The sequence below is a fragment of the Hyperoodon ampullatus genome (genome assembly GCF_949752795.1).
Source record: "Hyperoodon ampullatus genome assembly, chromosome: 8".
Classification (NCBI taxonomy): domain Eukaryota; kingdom Metazoa; phylum Chordata; class Mammalia; order Artiodactyla; family Ziphiidae; genus Hyperoodon; species Hyperoodon ampullatus.
The window spans coordinates 73,899,018-73,921,409 of NC_136921.1; the positions used below are offsets into that span (position 1 = coordinate 73,899,018).

General features: G+C 38.5%; 1 protein-coding gene across 3 annotated transcripts in view; it reads right to left on the reverse strand.

Annotated features, from left to right (window-relative positions):
- ACVR1 (activin A receptor type 1) overlaps positions 1 to 22,392 on the reverse strand; it is a gene marked incomplete at both ends in the record, with an annotated part of 60,090 nt that overhangs the window by 8,091 nt on the left and 29,607 nt on the right. For all 3 annotated transcript variants that reach the window (XM_079709962.1, XM_079709960.1, XM_079709961.1), the window contains 2 exons: positions 8,608 to 8,805; positions 12,968 to 13,243. In XM_079709962.1, the coding sequence (XP_079566088.1) occupies positions 8,608 to 8,805; positions 12,968 to 13,243 (474 nt within the window). The remainder of the gene's footprint in view (positions 1 to 8,607; positions 8,806 to 12,967; positions 13,244 to 22,392) is intronic.

The following is a 22,392-nucleotide window of genomic DNA, read 5'->3' on the forward strand; positions in this document are numbered from 1 at the left end:
TTCAAAAATATATATCCTTTAATGTCAGTTCTTAAAGCAAGTAAGAAAGTGAAATAGGTACATCACACCCTGGGGTGAGCGGGATATTGTAGATTAGAACAACTCTTACGGAAAGCAATTTGGCAGTTATGTGTGAAGCCACAAAAACACCCATTTTAAAATAAAGACTATTAGAAGAGACAAAGAAGGACACTACATAATGATCAAGGGATCGATCCAAGAAGAAGATATAGCAATTGTAAATATTTATGCACCCAACATAGAAGCACCTCAATACATAAGGCAAATACTAACAGCCATAAAAGGGGAAATCGACAGTAACAAATTCATAGTAGGGGACTTCAACACCCCACTTCCACCAATGGACAGATCATCCAAAATGAAAATAAATAAGGAAACACAAGCTTTAAATGATACATTAAACAAGATGGACTTAATTGATATTTATAGGACATTCCATCCAAAAACAACAGAATACACATTTTTCTCAAGTGCTCATGGAACATTCTCCAGGATAGATCATATCTTGGGTCACAAATCAAGCCTTGGTAAATTTAAGAAAACTGAAATTGTATCAAGTATCTTTTCTGACCACAACGCTATGAGACTAGATATCAATTACAGGAAAAGATCTGTAAAAAATACAAACACATGGAGGCTAAACAATACACTACTTAATAACGAAGTGATCACTGAAGAAATCAAAGAGGAAATTTAAAAATACCTAGAAACAAATGACAATGGAGACACGACCCAAAACCTATGGGATGCAGCAACAGCAGTTCTAAGAGGGAAGTTTATAGCAATACAATCCCACCTTAAGAAACAGGAAACATCTCGAGTAAACAACCTGGCCTTGCACCTAAAGCAATTAGAGAAAGAAGAACCCCAAACCCCCAAAGTTAGCAGAAGGAAAGAAATCATAAAAATCAATCAGAAATAAATGAAAAAGGAATGAAGGAAATGATAGCAAAGATCAATAAAACTAAAAGCTGATTCTTTGAGAAGATAAACAAAATTGATAAACCATTAGCCAGACTCATCAAGAAAAAAAGGGAGAAGACTCAAATCAATAGAATTAGAAATGAAAAAGGAGAAGTAACAACTGACACTGCAGAAATACAAAAGATCATGAGAGATTACTACAAGCAACTCTATGCCAATAAAATGGACAACCTGGAAGAAAATGGACAAATTCTTAGAAATGCACAACCTGCCAAGACTGAATCAGGAAGAAATAGAACATATGAACAGACCAATCACAAGCACTGAAATTGAAACTGTGATTAAAAATCATCCAACAAACAAAAGCCCAGGACCAGGTGGCTTCACAGGTGAATTCTACCAAACATTTAGAGAAGAGCTAACACCTATCCTTCTCAAACTCTTCCAAAGTATAGCAGAGGGAGGAACACTCCCAAACTCATTCTACGAGGCCACCATCACCTTGATACCAAAATCAGACAAGGATGTCACAAAGAAAGAAAACTACAGGCCAATATCACTGATGAACATAGATGCAAAAATCCTCAACAAAATACTAGCAAACAGAATCCAACAGCACATTAAAAGGATCATACACCATGATCAAGTGGGGTTTATTCCAGGAATGCAAGGATTCTTCAATATACGCAAATCAATCAATGTGATACACCATATTAACAAGTTGAAGGAGAAAAACCATATGATCATCTCAATAGATGCAGAGAAAGCTTTCGACAAAATTCAACACCCATTTATGATAAAAACCCTGCAGAAAGTAGGCATAGAGGGAACTTTCCTCAACATAATAAAGGCCATATATGACAAACCCACAGCCAACATTGTCCTCAATGGTGAAAAACTGAAACCATTTCCACTAAGATCAGGAACAAGACAAGGCTGCCCACTCTCACCACTCTTATTCAACATAGTTTTGGAAGTTTTAGCCACAGCAATCAGAGAAGAAAAGGAAATAAAAGGAATCCAAATTGGAAAAGAAGAAGTAAAGCTGTCACTGTTTGCAGATGACATGATACTATACATAGAGAATCCTAAAGATGCTACCGAAAAACTACTAGAGCTAATCAATGAATTCGGTAAAGTAGCAGGATACAAAATTAATGCACAGAAATCTCTGGCATTCCTGTACACTAATGATGAAAAATCTGAAAATGAAATCAAGAAAACACTCCCATTTACCATTGCAACAAAAAGAATAAAATATCTAGGAATAAACCTACCTAAGGAGACAAAAGACCTGTATGCAGAAAATTATAAGACACTGATGAAAGAAATTAAAGATGATACAAATAGATGGAGAGATATACCATGCTCCTGGATTGGAAGAATCAATATTGTGAAAATGACTCTACTACCCAAAGCAATCTACAGATTCAATGCAATCCCTATCAAACTACCACTGGCATTTTTCACAGAACTAGAACAAAAAATTTCAAAATTTGTTTGGAAAAACAAAAGACCCCGAATAGCCAAAGTAATCTTGAGAACGAAAAACGGAGCTGGAGGAATCAGGCTCCCTGACTTCAGACTATACTACAAAGCTACAGTAATTAAGACAGTGTGGTACTGGCATAAAAACAGAAAGATAGATCAGTGGATCAGGATAGAAAGCCCAGAGATAAACCCACGCACATATGGCCAACTTATCTTTGATAAAGGAGGCAGGAATGTACAGTGGAGAAAGGACAGCCTCTTCAATAAGTGGTGTTGGGAAAACTGGACAGGGACATGTAAAAGTATGAGATTAGATCATTCCCTAACACCATACACAAAAATAAGCTCAAAATGGATTAAAGACCTAAATGTAAGGCCAGAAACTATCAAACTCTTAGAGGAAAACATAGGCAGAACACTCTATGACATAAATCACAGCAAGATCCTTTTGGACCCACCTCCTAGAGAAATGGAACTAAAAACAAAGATAAACAAATGGGACCTAATGAAACTTCAAAGCTTTTGCACAGCAAAGGAAACCATAAACAAGACCAAAAGACAACCCTCAGAATGGGAGAAAATATTTGCAAATGAAGCAACTGACAAAGGATTAATCTCCAAAATTTATAAACAGCTCATGCAGCTCAATAGCAAAAAAACAAACAACCCAATCCAAAAATGGGCAGAAGACTTAAATAGGCATTTCTCCAAAGAAGATATACAGACTGCCAACAAACACATGAAAGAATGCTCAACATCATTAATCATTAGAGAAATGCAAATCAAAACTACAATGAGATATCATCTCACACCAGTCAGAATGGCCATCATCAAGAAATCTAGAAACAATAAATGCTGGAGAGGGTGTGGAGAAAAGGGAACACTCTTGCACTGCTGGTGGGAATGTGAATTGGTACAGCCACTATGGAGAACAGTATGGAGGTTCCTTAAAAAACTAAAAATAGAACTACCATATGACCCAGCAATCCCACTACTAGGCATATACCCTGAGAAAACCATAATTCAAAAAGAGACATGTACCAAAATGTTCATTGCAGCTCTATTCACAATAGCCCGGAGATGGAAACAACCTAAGTGTCCATCATCAGATGAATGGATAAAGAAGATGTGGCACATATATACAATGGAATATTACTCAGCCATAAAAAGAAACGAAACTGAGCTATTTGTAATGAGGTGGATAGACCTAGAGTCTGTCATACAGAGTGAAGTAAGTCAGAAAGAGAAAGACAAATACCGTATGCTAACACATATATATGGAATTAAAAAAAAAAATGTCATGAAGAACCTAGAGGTAAAACGGGAATAAAGACACAGACCTACTTGAGAATGGACTTGAGGATATGGGGAGGGGGAAGGGTAAGCGGTGACAAAGCGAAAGAGAGGCATGGACATATATACACTACCAAACGTAAGGTAGATAGATAGTGGGAAGCAGCCGCAGAGCACAGGGAGATCAGCTCGGTGCTTTGTGACCGCCTGGAGGGGTGGGATGGGGAGGGTGGGAGGGAGGGAGATGCATGAGGGAAGGGATGTGGGAACAGATGTATATGTATGACTGATTCAATTTGTTATAAAGCAGAAACTAATAAATAAAAAAATAAAAAATAAAAAAATTAAAAATAAATAAATAAATAATAAAAAAAAAGAATAAAATATCTAGGAATAAACCTATCTAAGGAGACAAAAGACCTGTATGCAGAAAATTATAAGACACTGATGAAAGAAATTAAAGATGATACAAATAGATGGAGAGATATACCATATTCCTGGATTGGAAGAATCAATATTGTGAAAATGACTCTACTACCCAAAGCAATCTACAGATTCAATGCAATCCCTATCAAACTACTACTGACATTTTTCACAGAACTAGAACAAAAAATTTCACAATTTGTATGGAAACACAGAAGACCCCGAATAGCCAAAGTAATCTTGAGAATGAAAAACAGAGCTGGAGGAATCAGACTCCCTGACTTCAGACTATACTACAAAGCTACAGTAATCAAGACATATGGTACTGGCACAAAAACAGAAAGATAGATCAATGGAACAGGATAGAAAGCCCAGAGATAAACCCACGCACATATGGTCACCTTATCTTTGATAAAGGAGGCAGGAATGTACAGTGGAGAAAGGACAGCCTCTTCAATAAGTGGTGCTGGCAAAACTGGACAGGTACATGTAAAAGTATGAGGTTAGATCATTCCCTAACACCATACACAAAAATAAGCTCAAAATGGATTAAAGACCTAAATGTAAGGCCGGAAACTATCAAACTCTTAGAGGAAAACATAGGCAGAACACTCTATGACATAAATCACAGCAAGATTCTTTTTGACCCACCTCCTAGAGAAATGGAAATAAAAACAAAAATAAACAAATGAGACCTAATGAAACTGCAAAGCTTTTGCACAGCAAAGGACACCATAAACAAGACCAAAAGATAACCCTCAGAATGGGAGAAAATATTTGCAAATGAAGCAACTGACAAAGGATTAATCTCCAAAATTTATAAGCAGCTCATGCAGCTCAATAGCAAAAAAACAAACAACCCAAGCCAAAAATGGGCAGAAGACCTAAATAGACATTTCTCCAAAGAAGATATACAGATTGCCAACAAACACATGAAAGAATGCTCAACATCATTAATCATTAGAGAAATGCAAATCAAAACTACAATGAGATATCATCTCACACCAGTCAGAATGGCCATCATCAAAAAATCTAGAAACAATAAATGCTGGAGAGGGTGTGGAGAAAAGGGAACACTCTTGCACTGCTGGTGGGAATGTGAATTGGTACAGCCACTATGGAGAACGGTATGGAGGTTCCTTAAAAAACTACAAATAGAACTACCATATGACCCAGCAATCCTACTACTAGGCATATACCCTGAGAAAACCATAATTCAAAAAGAGACATGTACCAAAATGTTCATTGCAGCTCTATTCACAATAGCCCGGAGATGGAAACAACCTAAGTGTCCATCATCGGATGAATGGATAAAGAAGATGTGGCACATATATACAATGGAATATTACTCAGCCATAAAAAGAAACGAAATTGAGCTATTTGTAATGAGGTGGATAGACCTAGAGTCTGTCATACAGAGTGAAGTAAGTCAGAAAGAGAAAGACAAATACCGTATGCTAACACATATATATGGAATTTAAGAAAAAAAATGTCATGAAGAACCTAGGGGTAAAACAGGAATAAAGACACAGACCTACTTGAGAATGGACTTCAGGATATGGGGAGGGAGAAGGGTAAGCTGTGACAAAGCGAGAGAGAGGCATGGACATATATACAGTACCAAACGTAAGGTAGATAGATAGTGGGAAGGAGCCGCATAGCACAGGGAGATCAGTTCCGTCCTTTGTGACCGCCTGGAGGGGTGGAATAGGGAGGGTGGGAGGGAGGGAGACGCAAGAGGGAAGGGATATAGGAACAGATGTATATGTATAACTGATTCACTTTGTTATAAAGCAGAAACTAGTACACCATTGTGAAGCAATTATACTCCAATAAAGATGTAAAAAAAAAAAAAAAATCCAAATTCTTTGACCTAATAGGTCTACTTTTTTTCAGGTTAAGAATAATTCCCCAAATGAAAAAGTTGTATGAACAAAGATGTCTACACGGAGGAAAGAGGATATCTGACAACATAGGAATGGTTAAATTAATGAAATATCATGGGACCATCTAAAATAAAAACAGACTAACAACATTTAAAAAACACAAATGAAAAAGATGATACAGAATTATATTTACACTATGATCACAACTAAGTAAAAAAATATGTACATAGTTGCATAGAGAAGAAGGGGAAAGAAAGATGAATACTGGAAGGTAAAGGCAATTTTTTCTTATTTTTCTTTCTACTCATTTTTGTGTTTGGGGTTAGAAATAACAAAAATATTAACAGGTATGCAAGCAGCATTGAACACTTTCAAGTTTGAGTTTGGATAAACTGATTTCTGTGTGTGTGTGTGTTTGTGTGCATGTGAATATTCATGGGAGAAGGAGGACTAGAGAAAGAGAAGGAGAAATATCAAGTTAGTCATTGCCAAGGGACAGTAGCTGATTTAAAATGAGACATGACATACCCTTACCTCCCCCTAAAAATCAAACCACACCACAGAACAGAAGCTCAACCCACAAAATTTTAGGAACAATCTAAACCATGATGTAAGGGGGAGATCAGTAAATCAGAAAGCAACCAAAATAGTCTCTCTTCCTCTACCCTTCAGGATATTTTTTCCAAAAATAATGTTAAACACAGGATAGATCAAGAAAACTATTTGTTGAGCTACATTTTAAATTGATGGCTCTGTTCTCCAACTGATTCCTATTAATCACAGCTGATCTTTGAAAGCCATTCGGGTTTAAGCCTGCGACACAGGGAAGAAATTTGCAACATGAGTTCTTACAAAGCGCAAATCCCAAGTTTCTGCCAAGTTTGCCTTTCATCACGCAGGCTTGCCTGGCATGGCTCCAGCACCCATAGCTGGACTGGACTATCCTGGCCTTGGAATATTAACTTCCTCTTCGTCTGGGGCAAGTTCCCCACCACACAGTTTATAATGACACCAACCCTTCTCTAAAGTGTTTAAAATAAACTAATTAGAATTTGATTTTCAACTCTAAGGCACTCAAGAATTATTAGGGACAGGGATGGGGAAATGAAGTCGCTGTGCAATTTCAGGCAAAGTTCAGAACTTTATAAATCAGCAAAACAATCACTCTGGTGCAAACAATTCTCAAGGCACTTGAATGGCACAAAATGCAAGTCAGTAGCTCTCAACAATTGAGAAACAGTTACCAAGAAAATGTTCATGACTCCATCCCCCCCCCAAAAAAAGAACCTTTAAAAGAACTGTCTGTTTACAATGCATGTATGTTTATGTTTAATTTAAAACACTGTCTTTGATACCCTTAAGAGTGTTTGTTAAAAGCAAACACACTCTGCTGTTAGGGAGGGAGAAAAACTACCACAGAGGCTTGCCAATTTAAATTATTGCACACTAAAACTATGTTACGTTACCCCAATTTCACTTCGCTCACAGAACCAGAACTTCCTACTCTCTGGCTATTGTTCTTGAAAATTGTAGTTACCCCCAAAATTTCAATCCTTACAAGAAACTATCAGTGGAAGGTGGGATGGAGCACATATGTCAGTGACTTCATGCATAATTTCTTTAATACTTCAAATCTAGGATTCCAGTGGGTCCCAGGAGGGTAAAGTATCTCCTGAAAATGAATATTAATTTAAATATATAGCATTTTCTTCTGTTTTTCTGGAACAATTTCAGACACATTCTTTGTGAAATAGGACTTCCAATTGTGAAGATATGAAGAGGTCGATTTAGTCGATTCGAGAGATTCTGCTATAATAACCACTTTGTGGGTAGATGGGGCATGTGCTATTTGAATGAGGATATGTAGTGCTTTCAGAATACAGTGAACTTAAAATTCAACAATGTATTTGTGGCTGATTTGAAACATGGAGGTGAAAGTTCACTGTAGGGAATATGGGTAAAAAATTATCGATAGACATATGATTCCCTAGCTGCTAAGGCAACACCATTTCATAAAGCTTATTTATAAGAGGACCAGCACGAGCCTCCTATTCAGGGCTTCCTGAATGTAAACTTCACTTTGCAGGTACAGCCTGCTTCTTACAAATGAGTGAATTCTGAGTGTGCAACCTGAATCTTTTCTCAATAATCCAAACTTAAGAAGTAAAAATATCTATAATAGCAGAATTCACCCTTAGATTTCCTTGAGGCTTCTCACGATAAAACTCACTTGGGAAAAGAGCAAAGAAGGAGGAAGGGTGGGAAAAAAAGGCAGAATAAGGACGGAGGAAGGAAAAATAAAAATATGGACTGATAAAAAAAACAAACCAAGGAATAAGTAGTCTCTTGCAGAAATACTTTTTCCACCACGGTTTCCCCTCCTGCAGTTAAAACAGACTGCCATTACACGCCTTCCACCTACCAGCCATAAAGCAAATATAAATGCCAACAGCTTCACAAGCATGATTCATGGAACAATGTGTACTTAAATATTCCCTTTGCCCTTTTAAAGGTAGCAGAATCAAGAGGACTCGGACAAGGACAATAATATCTGAGATCAGATACCTACCATTGCTCACCATCCGCCTGGCCACTTCCCACAAGACAAGTCCAAAGGCCCAAATATCGACTCTCTTATAAGAATCGAAACAATCCACCTGGATGGTTTCATCTAGAACTTCGGGGGCCATGTAGCGTTTGGTGCCCACACGGGGGTTGTTCCCCACGTCGAGCTGATTGGTGCTCTGGGAATGCATGACTGCCAGGCCTGAAAGGAAGAAGACAACATTGTCAATCCGCTCCCTTCCTTTCTCACAGACGGCTGCTGAAGGATTTTAAACCAAACCCAACGAACAGCGCCCTCTTGTGGCGTCCATGGTGACTGCCGCATTACACCCAGAGTCATCTCTGGAGTGCCCTTGTGATGACTTCTGTTGAGAGCAGGAAAAAGGGCTGATGCCAGAAACATTCTGAGGCTCTTAGGTTAATAGATGAACCTCAGAGACAAAAAGTTTGGGGTAAATAATAAACTAATACACCAAACCAATATGAGGCCAGTGTTCGAAATCCACAGGAAAACAGACTCACTTGTTAAATGGGAGCCTCCAAGTGGCTTAAATAACAAGGAGCAAATTAAGCTCTCAGGCTCCAGCACAGCTCCCACTAGACTGCAAACACAAACTTCAAACCATGTGAGGCAGGGACTTTGAGGTAATTTATCATTACATAAAGGGCCGACTGCTCCATCCCTAAAAAAGGGCCACTCATCTGAACAGTAACGTGGAACAAACCCACAGGGCTTTCTCTGCAGCCACATGTACAGAGAACATTGAGCTGGCATTATCTTAAACCATGATTCATTTCCGAATTCCTCAGCCAATTAGACCCAGCGTTCCTCACAGACCAAGGGGAATAGACAGATACGTGCATGGTTTATTTGAGAATGGAATTACTTTTTGATGCATATGCAGACCAACTGAAAGTGATTCCTGTAACACTCAAAATAATGAAAATTGCCAAACTGGAGCAGGCAGACCATGTACACCTTTGTAACCCATGGGGGAAGCCTCAAGTCATCTATGGAGAATGCTTCTCCTCCCACTCTGTGGCTTTGCATGGGTGAGATGATAACTCCATATAAAGCAAGGGAGATAGCACGTATGTTATCTCAGCCTTAATACCAAAGATACTGGCAACTGCGTTTGACTAAATCAGACTGGTTCCTCTTCTCCTTATTTTTGTAACCAACCCTAAGATTCTATGGCCATTACAAACATTTCGCAAATCATAATGCCCCTCCACCATTTCCAGAACCAGAGTGAAGATAACAGAATACAAAAAAGGTGCAGTTTAAATAGACAATAGAAATACTAGCTGTGGTGGTTTAAAAATACATCCACAAGTGTTTTGAAACTTCTCCCTTCAAGAGGGGAAACTCAATTCCTCATGCCTTGAGCGTGGGCTGGACTACCAAACAGAATACGGCAGAAGAGTGTGTGTATCTTCAAGATTAGGGCATAGAAGGCATGTGGCTTCCTGTTTGCTCTCTCTGGGCTCATTCATAGTGTTATGAGGACACTCAAGCAGCCCGGTGGACAGGACCACATGACAGGGAACTGAGGCTTCCCATCAACAGACATGTGAGTGAGCCATCCTAGAAGTTCCTCCAGGCCCGACCAAGCCTTCAGATGCCTGCAGCCCTGACTGATGGTATGACTGTTACCCCTGTAAGATCCTGAGCCAGAACCAAAGACCTGAGTTGTTCCAAGACTGTTGACCGACTGTGTGAGATAATAAATTTGTGTTATTTTAAGCTGCTAAATTTTAGAGGTAATTTGTTTCCCAGTAATCCATAATTATTACACTAACAAAAGAGACAAACCAACCAAATGCAATGTGCCTCAATTCTTGTTTGAAAAAACTGGAAAAATTTGAAAATGGCTATTAAATGATATTAAAGCATAATCAATAACTTTTAGGTGTGATAAACTGTGATTAGGCAAGAAGTATTTTTAGGGGATGCACTTTGAAGTATTTAGTAGTAAAGAGTTGTGACTTCAACTTATTTTCAAATGAATTTGCAAACATATACACTCAGCCACATACAGATAAAGCAAATTTGGCAACATTTTAATAACTGTTGAATCTAGGTGTTGTGGATATGAATGACTATCATACTACTTTTTCAATCTTTATGCTTGAATTTTTCTATGATCAAAAGTTAGGAAAATACAATACTGGTATTTTTGCTAAAATACTGGTAGTTTTACAGTAGTAATGATAGAACATAATTTCTAACAAGTGATCCTTAATTTCTAGGTATAAAGTAAAAAATTAATATAAATTGCAGTCTTACAGGACCTGTCTCCTGTACTACCAATCTACTTCCTTGAATAATGACCCCTTAACACAGATTTCTGTATGAAACCGTGAATCCAGCTGGAAAGCTATAGGTAAAAATAAATGTAATTAAATAATTAATTAGTTGGATTTGCTAATTCCCCCCAAGTCCCATAAACCAAAACCAACAGCTGCCTCAATTTGTCCATCTTCCCTTAGCCTCAGGACTATAACAGCAGCTACCATTTGAATGACTATTTGCCAAGCATTTATAAAATTTCTGAATCTTACAAGAATTGTGTGAGGTGGGCATAATTGACTTTTAGTAACATGAATAATACGTAAACACACTATTATAAAAGTTTCAAACAATAGAGACGTTCAAGGCACAGTGTCAAACACTGAAGTCCCCCTTGCTCAGCCCCCCACCCTTGCCCTGAGTGTAAGCAGGTCAGCACTTAGGGCAGGTAAACAGATAGATGAAAAAACCTGTACAAAAATACTGGATCAGGGACTTCTGTGTTGGCACAGTGGTTAAGAATCTGCCTGCCAATGCAGGGGACATGGGTTCGAGCCCTGGTCTGGGAAGATCCCACATGCCGTGGAGCAACTAAGCCCATGCGCCACAACTACTGAGCCTGCGCTCTAGAGCCCACGAGCCACAACTGAGGCCGTACGCCTAGAGCCCGTGCTTTGCGACAAGAGAAGCCACCACAATGAGAAGCCCGCGCACCGCAACGAAGAGTAGCCCCCGCTCGCCACAAGTACAGAAAGCCTGCGTGCAGCAACGAAGACCCAATGCAGCCAAACATAAATAAATTTATTTAAAAAAAAATACTGGGTCAATAATTGGGAAACTCAAATCACCTTAGTTCCATAAGCCATGGCACAGCCAAAAAAGTCTTCTACACCACAACAAAAACGTTAGGGTCATGCCTCCTTATACTTGGAAAACACCGTAAAATAATTTCTCAACATGAACACAAGGACTTTAAAGGGATAAAGAAAGAAATTTTATTTGAAAAAAAATAAATTTATTTGAAAGAAATAAATTTTCCTGATATGTCAAATCCCTTGTGTTTAAAAACAATTTTATCATTTATGTAATTAGAGCTAACACTGCCTAAACCTTTATCAGTGTAACAATAACTATAATGATATGAAAATAAGAGCAACCATTTTTTATTCAAGGAGAGTGAGTATCCTCAGTAGTCCACCGAAATGAATAACCAAAATTACAATTCAGTTCTCGTTAGCATAATTATGCAGCCAATATTCTAGGGGTCTAGGATGAATAGGCTTTATAGAGAATGCCACTATAAATGAAAATAATCTTATTTATAATGCAATTAAAGCTACATTAAGCATTACCCTAACACCATAAGAATGAGATATGCCAGCAGGGCAAATGGTAAATTAGTTTGAGGATTTTTTTTCCCCCTCTTTCTTTGATTGATAATTTGCCTTTGTTACAGAAGAACAACTTTATAAACCATTTTTAAGACAAATTCATTCCATAGGTTATTTCATTGTGTACCTACTTTGTGTAAAGCTTGTGAAATCAGAATGCAACAATACTGGTTGCCTCTCAGGGTGGGCTGGAGCAGGAACGGACTGAACCAGCACGAGGTGACTTTCTAGAGTAATGGGAAGGTCTGTATCTTGACAGCGATTTGGATTTTACAGCATTTGTCAAAAATCTGAGAGTGTATACTTAAGATCTGTGCATTTCATATGAAATGTAAATTTTACCTGAAAAGAGAAAAAAAGTAAAGAACTCCAGTGAATGATATATTGGTGTGTATGCTGAAGCCACTGGAGGGAAGGGCTCTTTTGTCTGCAATTTACTTTGAAATGTATCAAAGATTAAGCTGTATTGATAAATGGAGGCTGGATATGTGATAACAGTAAAATGTTCATGGGAGAATCTAGGTGGTAAATATACAGGTGTTCACCGGGAAGCCCTTTCAATTTGCATGCTTGAAATTTTTCATAACAAAGTGTTTGGAGGGAAAAAGATGCAACCTGGCTAAACAAGGGAAGACAACAAAAGTTAAAACAGTAATTAAAAAATATTTTTAAAAATTTACCCAAATCTGCTATGCAACACTGTCCATTCTTCTTAACCAGGATGTTTTTGCTTTTTAAATCTCGGTGAGCAATGGCTGGTTTCCCTTGGGTCCCAAAGATCTCTATGTGTAAATGTGCGAGACCACTAGCTATGGACAGCACTATTCGCAGGCAGCTCACTGTATCCAGAGTAGTAAGCTGAAGGTAGTCATACAGCGATCCCATTTCATGATAATGTGTGATTAACCACAACTGTGTACTGGAGTGTCTTGATGTCATGTCTGAAGCAATGAAACCTGGAGAGAGCAAGAACAAAATTAATAGACATGTGAGAATTTCACATTACAGCTTAATTTACTATACAGAAATAGTGACCCATACAGTAGAGATCACCTAGAACAAAAAATAATTAAATTTACCATCTGCCATGAAAGGAGGTTTACAGAGGCATCAACAGAGAAAAATAATGTATTTATACCTTAAGAAGACACTGCTAGTGAATAGGAAATTTTCATATTCATTTCCATTGTAAATAATCCTTTGAAATTTTTTTTACATTGCATTAAGATTCAGATAGAAATAATGTCTTTGTGTTTACCCATAATGAGAGTGTTAAACCCTTTATCATGTTGACGTTCCAAGCACAGATCATTCATCAACCACCCAGAAAGAACACAAAGCCTAGAACCTAGACACCTGTGTTCTAGTCTTGATCTGCCTGTGATCTGCTTTGTAACATTAGGCAACTCATTTGGGCTCCTTGGATTGTCTCTGCTATAAAATCAAGGGGTAAGTTTATATTAAATGCGACTGATTCATCGATTTAAAAAAGGAACCTATCAAATATAACAGGCACCTAGGATGCTCTTTGTCACACAGGAAAACCAAGATGATAGTGTTTGTTGGCTAGAAAAGATGACAGAGTTAAAACGGAAATATTATGATATAATGTGAAAAGTCCTGTAATATATATGTGCAAAGGATAACAGGAGCCCAGAGCAGGGAATCATAATAATTCAGACTAGATGTTACAGTAGGCTTCCATCAAGAAGTGACAACTGGGGCTTCCCTGGTGGCGCAGTGGTTGGGAGTCCACCTGCCGATGCGGGGGACATGGGTTCGTGCCCCGGCCCATGAGCCATGGCCGCTGGGCCTGCGCGTCTGGAGCCTATGCTCCGCAACGGGAGAGGCCACAGCAGTGAGAGGCCCGCGTACCGCAAAAAAAAAAAAAAAGAAGTGACAACTGAAGTCGTCTTGTAAAGAAGTGAGATACTGATCCTGTGATAAACTGTAAACATGAAAAAGAATATATATGTATAACTGAGTCACTCTGCTGTACAGCAGAAATTAACATAGCATTGTAAATCAACTATACTTCAATAAAATTTTTTTTAAAGTGAGATATTGAAAGATGTAGATAAAGAGGAAGGAAGAAATTTTTCTAGACATTCTGAGGGGACTTTTCAGCACACTGAAATAACTCGCAGTCGGAGGCACTTCCTAACCTATGAAATAAATGGTGATGTGTGTGCCTGTCTTTCCTGCTACAGAGGTGCTTTCCTAGCATTATAGATCTATACCTTATAGACACCCATACGGACAGTGAAATTTGGGACTTAGAAATATAAGGGGATTTTTTTTTTTAAAGACAGATATGGCTTGAAGAATTAAATGACTTGTGAAAGTGTAAAGGAAAAGGAGACTATATAAACATGCTGTGCTTTATATAAAGTACTTTATATAAAATTTGTATCACTTGCACAAATATTTTCTCATGGAATTTTTCTCAGTAGACCAGAAAGATAAATATTATACTCATTTTACACATGATGAAGTTGCTGCTGGGAGGTGCCAAGGATCACACAGCTATTGATCACATAGCTATTAAGTTGCTACCAACTCCAAATTTGGTGCCAGCTGCTCTGATACACCATACCTTGCATAGGAAAGTTCTGGGAACAAAGAAAGGTTTCCCTATTTGATCATCATCATCATCGACAACAGAAGCAGCTAATAATTAGCGAGAATCAGCAATGTGCCAGGCACAGTTTTAAACATCCTACATGCAATCCTCCAACAACCACATGAAGGGGGTAGATTACATCACAGACATTAAGGTCAGTAACCGTCCCCAGCAATCTGGCTCCAGAACCCATACTCTTACCCACCATATCATCCTGCCCTCAAACAAGCTGGCTTCTACTCGAGAAAGACAATCTGACATTTGTACCTGTGGGATATCTGTAAAGTGAACCGAATAACACTTCCACACCTTGATCCCCATCTCTTTCTCCCTCTTCCTCTAAGCTGGTCCCCACAGCCAGACTTAGTCTCTCACTCTTCCCTGTTATCCCACCTGCCTTTGTCTCCCCATAGCTGATTCTCTTAGAACCCTTAGCTGGCCATAATATCAAACAAAATGTGCACTCAGACATTTATTTATTCTTGCTAAAGAAACTGTTTCTGCTACAACAAGGTCCTACTGTATAGCACGGGGAATTACATTCAATATACTGAGATAAACCATAATAGAAAAGAATATAAAAAAGAAGGTCTGTATGTGTATAACTGAGTCACTTTGCTGTACAGCAGAGATGGGCACAACACTGTAAATCAGCTGTACTTCAGTTAAAAAAATGTTTCCGCTTTTTCACTTTAAACCACATGATATTCATCTTTCTAAAAATGTTTTTAACATCTTTATTGGAGTATAATTACTTCACAATGTTGTGTTAGTTTCTGCTGTATAACAAAGTGAATCAGCTATATGTATACGTATATCCCCATATCTCCTCCTTCTTGCCTCTCCCTCCCACCCTCCCTATCCCACCCCTCTAGGTGGTCACAAAGCACCAAGCTGATCTCCCTGTGCTATGCGGCTGCTTCCCACTAGCTAGCTATTTTACGTTTGGTAGTGTATATATGTCAATGCTACTCTCTCACTTCGTCCCAGCTTACCTTTCCCCCTCCCCATGTCCTCAAGTCCATTCTCTAACGTCTATGCAGGTCTTTATTCCTGTCCTGCCCCTAGGTTCATCAGAACCATTTTTTAAGATTCCATATATGTGTTAGCATACGGTATTTGTTTTTCTCTTTCTGACTTACTTCACTCTGTAGGACAGACTCTAGGTCCATCCACCTCACTATGAATAACTCAATTTTGTTTCTTTTTATGGCTGAGTAATATTCCATTGTATATATGTGCCACATCTTCTTTATCCATTCATCTGTCGATGGACACTTAGGTTGCTTCCATGTCCTGGCAATTGTAAATAAAGCTGCAATGAACATTGTGGTACATGACTCTTTTGGAATTATGGTTTTCTCAAGGTATATGCCCAGTAGTGGTATTGCTGGGTGATATGGTAGTTCTGTTTGTAGTTTTTTAAGGAACCTCCATACTGTTCTCCATAGTGGCTGTATCAATTTACATTCCCACCGACAGTGCAAGAAGGTCCCCTTTTCTCCACACCCTCTCCAGCATTTACTGTTTGCACATTTTTTGATGGCCATTCTAACTGGTGTGAGGTGATACCGCATTGTAGTTTTGATTTATATTTCTCTAATGATTAATGATGTTGAGCATCCTTTCATGTGTTTGTTGGCAATCTGTATATCTTCTTGGGAGAAATGTCTATTTAGGTTTTCTGCCCATTTTTGGGTTGGGTTGTTTGTTTTTTTGATATTGAGCTGCATGAGCTGCTTGTATATTTTGGAGATTAATTCTTTGTCAGTTGCTTCATTTGCAAATATTTTCTCCCATTCTGAGGGTTGTCTTTTCATCTTGTTTATTGTTTCCTTTGCTGTGCAAAAGCTTGTTTCATTAGGTCCCATTTGTTTATTTTTGTTTTTATTTCCATTCCTCTAGGAGGTGGGTCAAAAAGGATCTTGCTGTGGTTTATGTCACAGAATGTTCTGCCTATGTTTTCCTCTAAGAGTTTTATAGTGTCTGGCCTTACATTTAGGTCTTTAATCCATTTTCAGTTTATTTTTGTATATGGTGTTAGGGAGTGTTCTAATTTCATTCTTTGATATGTAGCTGTCCAGTTTTCCCAGCACCACTTATTGAAGAGGCTATCTTTTCTCCATTGTATATTCTTGCCTCCTTTATCAAAAATAAGGTGACCATATGTGCATGGGTTTATCTCTGGGCTTTCTATCCTGTTCCATTGATCTGTATTTCTGTCTTTGTGCCAGCACCACACTGTTTTGATTACTGTACCTTTGTAGTAGAGTCTGAAGTCAGGGAGCCTGATTCCTCCAGCTCCATTTTTCTTTCTCAAGATTGCTTTGGCTATTCGGGGTCTTTTGTGTCTCCATACAAATTGTGACATTTTTTTGTTCTAGTTCTGTGAAAAATGCCAGTGGTAGTTTGATAGGGATTGCGCTGAATCTGTAGGTTGCTTTGCGTAGTATAGTCATTTTCACAATGTTGATTCTTCCAATCCAAGAACATGGTATATCTCTCCATCTGCTTGTATCATCTTTAATTTCTTTCATCAGTGTCTTATAGTTTTCTGCATACAGATCTTTTGTGTGTCCTTAGGTAGGTTTATACCTAGGTATTTTAACTCTTTTCATTGCAGTGGTAAATGGGAGTGTTTCCTTAACATCTCTTTCAGATTTTTCATCATCAGTGTGTAGGAATGCAAGAGATTTCTGTGCATTAATTTTGTAGCCTGCTACTTTACCAAATTCATTGATTAGCTCTAGTAGTTTTCTGGTAGCATCTTTAGGATTCTGTATGTATAGTATCATGTTATCTACAAACAGTGACAGTTTTACTTCTTCTTTTCCGATTTGGATTCCTTTTACTTCTTTTTCTTCTCTGATGGCTGTTGCTAAAACTTCCAAAACTATGTTGAATAATAGTGGTGAGAGTGGGCAACCTTGTCTTGTTCCTGATCTTAGAGGAAATGGCTTCAGTTTTTCACCATTGAGAAGGATGTTGGCTGTGGGTTTGTCATATATGGCCTCTACTATGTTGAGGTAGGTTCCCTTTGTGCCTACTTCCTTGAGAGTTTTTATCACAAATTGGTGTTGAATTTTGTCGAAAGCTTTTTCTGCATCTATTGAGATGATCATATGTAAACCACATGATATTCATCTTTAATAACTTTCTCCAAAATGAATATCCCAAACTATAGAAGTACCACTCAAAAGAAACTAAATTACTGCTATATATTTGCGTAGCCTTCACTGATTCCTCTGGCCAAGGGAGAGCAGCATCTGATTGACTGAGTGATTGATTAAATAAATAAATAACTACAATTTATTCTCTCACCTTCTCCAAGTCCCCAAGTTCTTAGAGAAGGATTTTTGTCTGTCCCGTTAGTCAGGCTCTAGACCTTCAAGAAAACTGACTTTTAAATAAGTAAGATTTTTTTAAAAACTATTTACCACTCAAGTGTGAATTGTACAATTACATTTGCTTCAACATGCTAGACCATTTTTATGGGACTTTTGTATTTTGAGTCAAAGCACTCTACTGTTAGTGGAGACTGAACAGGTGCCCATACATTGGAAGCCTGGCCCAGCCATTGGACGTGTTCATATAACACAGAGAGAACGTGATTAGGGCAAAAGCCTCTTACATAACAGCCAAAGTCATCCTTCCAGGTGCCTCATAAACTAAAATAAAACCCTAAATCTTAAGTGAGGTAAGCAGTGCCCTTGTAACCCTCTCACTGGCAGCTCTCGTGGGAACCAGGTGCTGGGCAGCTCTGCTACCTGAGGAGTGAGGCCACCATGCTGGGGAGCACAGGGCTTGAGAGTGTTGGTCCCCAGAGCCAGACTACTGGGCGTCCACACGGCTCACCATCCTGAGCTGGGTGATCCCACATGTGTCACATAAAATCGCCACCTTGGTTTCCTCATTTATAAGATATGGATAGCACCGTCCTGTATCTCAAAGGGTTACTGTGAAAATAAAGAGTTATTGTAGGTAGAATGCTTCATATGATGGCTACCACACAATAAGTGTTCAAGAGTAGCTGGTTACTATTATAGTTCAAAATAGTTCTGGGTTCAATTACAGCCCCAAAGTTTGTAATTTAATATCTTTTTTAGGTAGTTTCCTTCACTTCCAATTGGTCTCAAGGAATTCTGACTGATTAAATGGTTAAGCAGTACCTTTTAAGAGTATGTGGCAGTTCTGGAGATGGAGGGTGGTGACGGTTGCACAATATGATTGTACTTAAATCTCACTTATATGATTAAAATGGTCAACTTAATGGATATTGTACCATTTTTTTAGTGCTATAATCGCTCTTAAAAATTTATTTTATTGAAGTAGAGTTGATTTACAATGTGTTAACTTCTGCTGTACAGCACAGTGATTCAGTTATACATATATATATATATATATATATATTCTTTTTCATATTCTTTTCCATTATGGTTTATCACAGGATATTGACTATTCCTGTGCAATACAGTACGACCTTGTTGTTTACCCATCCTATATATATATTAGTTTGCCTCTGCTAATTCTGAACTCCCCTACTCCCCACCTCTCCCTTGGCAACCACAAGTCTGTTCTCTATGTCTGTAAGTCTGCTCTTGTTTCATAGATAAGTTCATTTGTGTCATATTTTAGATATAAGTGATATCATATGTACCATAATTTTTTTTTAAAAGAGTGTAAGATGAGACTTTGGAGTGAAATTGTCATATTAACTGAAACTCCCTGGTTTCAGTCATGAGGAAAAGGATGCTCAGAAACATAGAACTTTGGTCCAAAGTCACAGAGTAGGCCTCTAATGATGCTGAGAGTAGAAACTGGCTTCCCAAACTCCCAGACACTGTTCCAACCACCAAACAGAGCCTCCCATCATTCACTGATCTGCTGACTTCTACACCAGACACAGCAGAAGGAAGAGCTGAAATCCAAACTAGTCATTGGAAAGATATCATTTTGGGGGGGATAAACAATGAGGGCCCAGAATTTTATACGTGTGTGTGTGTAATTTAATTATGTATTTCGAGGTGGCTAGAGTTAGCAATACTCAAGGGTGGGGGAAATCATGATCTGATATTCAAAACAATCTTCTGACAGAAAAGAAAATGTCACAGAAAACCTTAAAGTCTCTACATCCAAAAAACTGCTAAGGCAGGGAAAGAAGTTTAACCAAAAAAGGTGGTAATTTCTACGAGCTGTCTCAACTAAGAGGACCGACTACACAGTAAAATTAATCCATATAGCTGTAATTATGATGAGGGTAACAAGATCTCATGAATTCACAATTTCCATGGATCATTATGTAATAAGAAGTGGACAGTGTTTTGCCTTCAGTGATCACACTAAGGGAACCTAACTTCTCTCACATGAATCATACTGCAAAGGTGACTTTCAAATTTCCTGCATGATTAAATCCAATTTAATCAATATTTATTAAGCACCTACCATGTGCAGGGAACTGTCCTCAGGACTGGGTGTGAAAGCAAAAACAATGGAAATAATTCTTGTCCTGGGTGTACAGTGGAGTGGTATCACAGGTCATTTAACCCAAGAGCATGGATAAAGTGACTACTTGCATAGCACGGCAACATCTAGAGTGTTTTGCTCAACGAGCCCATAAGCTCATGAGCCCACGAGAAGAGAGGGGCTGCCTGAACATGCCCTTCCTTCAGTGAGTCTCAGACCCCACGTGCTTCTCAGAGTACGTGCACCTGCCCGTTAAGAGTACTTCTACTGTTTAAAGATAAGTACTTCTTGTACATCATGACTTTTAACACAGGCAGTGGTTTATCTGTTACCCAACCTCAGTCTGTTCCAGTGTCAGAGGAAAAATTGGGACATTTAAAGGTAATTTTGACTGTAGATGAATTTTCACCTCACACTATGACTCTAGAATCTAAGAAGCAATTCCATGAGCTAACTACCATGTGGTTAAGAGTTAGACCATCCAGTGTGGTTCTCAGCTCCATTATTTAACCTGCTGGGTGATGTTAACCTCTCTGTACCTCTGTTACCTTATCAGTTACAACGAGGAAAATAAGAATATCTGCCCTATTATGGTCATGGTGAAGATTAAATGAGAAAATGTGCATGACACAAAGCAGTGCTTACTGCATAGTAACTATAGTCGTTGTTGTTAACACACATGCATCTAACTGCAATACAAGGCGGTCACGATAAGAATTATATAGGAGGTAAAAAGTGCAGGAGTGCAGAAAAGCCCAAGTAAATCCCTTGGGAGAGTCTGGAAGGGAACTAAGAAGTTTTGATGAAGGAAGGAGTGGGTGGAGGGTGGAATGGGGATAGTGGGTGACCAAGAACAGCATGAATGAAGACACAGACAGCTGAATGTTCAAGGGCAATCCCAAGGCGTGACAAATATTGGAACTGACTGCATGTGGGCATATTTGTACAGGAAGTAGCAGAGTCCTCTTGGGACCCCAAAATAGGGAGTCTGGAATGCCAGGCCCAGAAGTCACAAATGATGCAAGCGATGTGGGAGTCATCAAAGACACTCTGAGCAGAAGTGTCTCAGCTCCCCAGTGGAAGATAATTTAGTGTGGCAAGATGGACTGGAAAGGGGAGACCCATAGCAATGATACAAGTGAGGAGGCCTAGGTGATGGCGAGGGCCCAAGGGGGAAGGGAAGGGGAGAAAATGACAACAGCAACTGAGACAAGTCTGAGATGGAACATACCACCAAACTGTTAAAGCAAAGCTTTGGACAACTGTCAAACCATGATTTGTAGACAACCTGACTCAGGCTTAATACTAAACTGGCAATACTGGAATAGAAATAAATTCTGGCAATGGCCTTCCTATAAGCCAAACCTGATCCCACAGCCATGAAGTGGCCAACACTATCCTATGAAGAGTCCAGTTCTATAGAAACTTTATAGCCACTATTAAAGAAGCACTCCAGGCTGCATTCATCATATATGTATTAGTATAAACACATGTAGAAAAACTTTTCAAAAACAAGTCAACGGGCTAAAGGAATATTCTAACCCTTTATACTTCCATAGCAGTATTTCAATGGGCTCTTCACATATTTCACAAATGTTTCCAAGCTTTAGTTTCCAAATTAAAATGTATGCTAAATCCTTCTCTAAATCTGGGCTTTAAAAACGATGCCTTGTTTGAAGGAATGTGCATTTAATTACGATATCCCTGGGAGCTATGAATCTCTAGGAAATCGTCCAAAGATCTTTCTTAGTTTGATTCAAGTAATAAATATTCAAAAAGGGTGGGGTAAGCAGAACTACAGAGGAAGCCTTGAAGTGAACAATATGGGGCACATTTTTGTTATTTAAATAACAACCTGCAGAGGAAGACTTAGCAATAACAATTTCCTTTTCATCATCCAGAGAATCTTCAAACTTAGCTTCTTTGCAGACTTACACAAGAAATTCATGTGGAAAGAAAATTAAACAGTGTATAAATGCTGATGGTCCCTATGTCACCATTTAGGGGAGACTTGCGAAT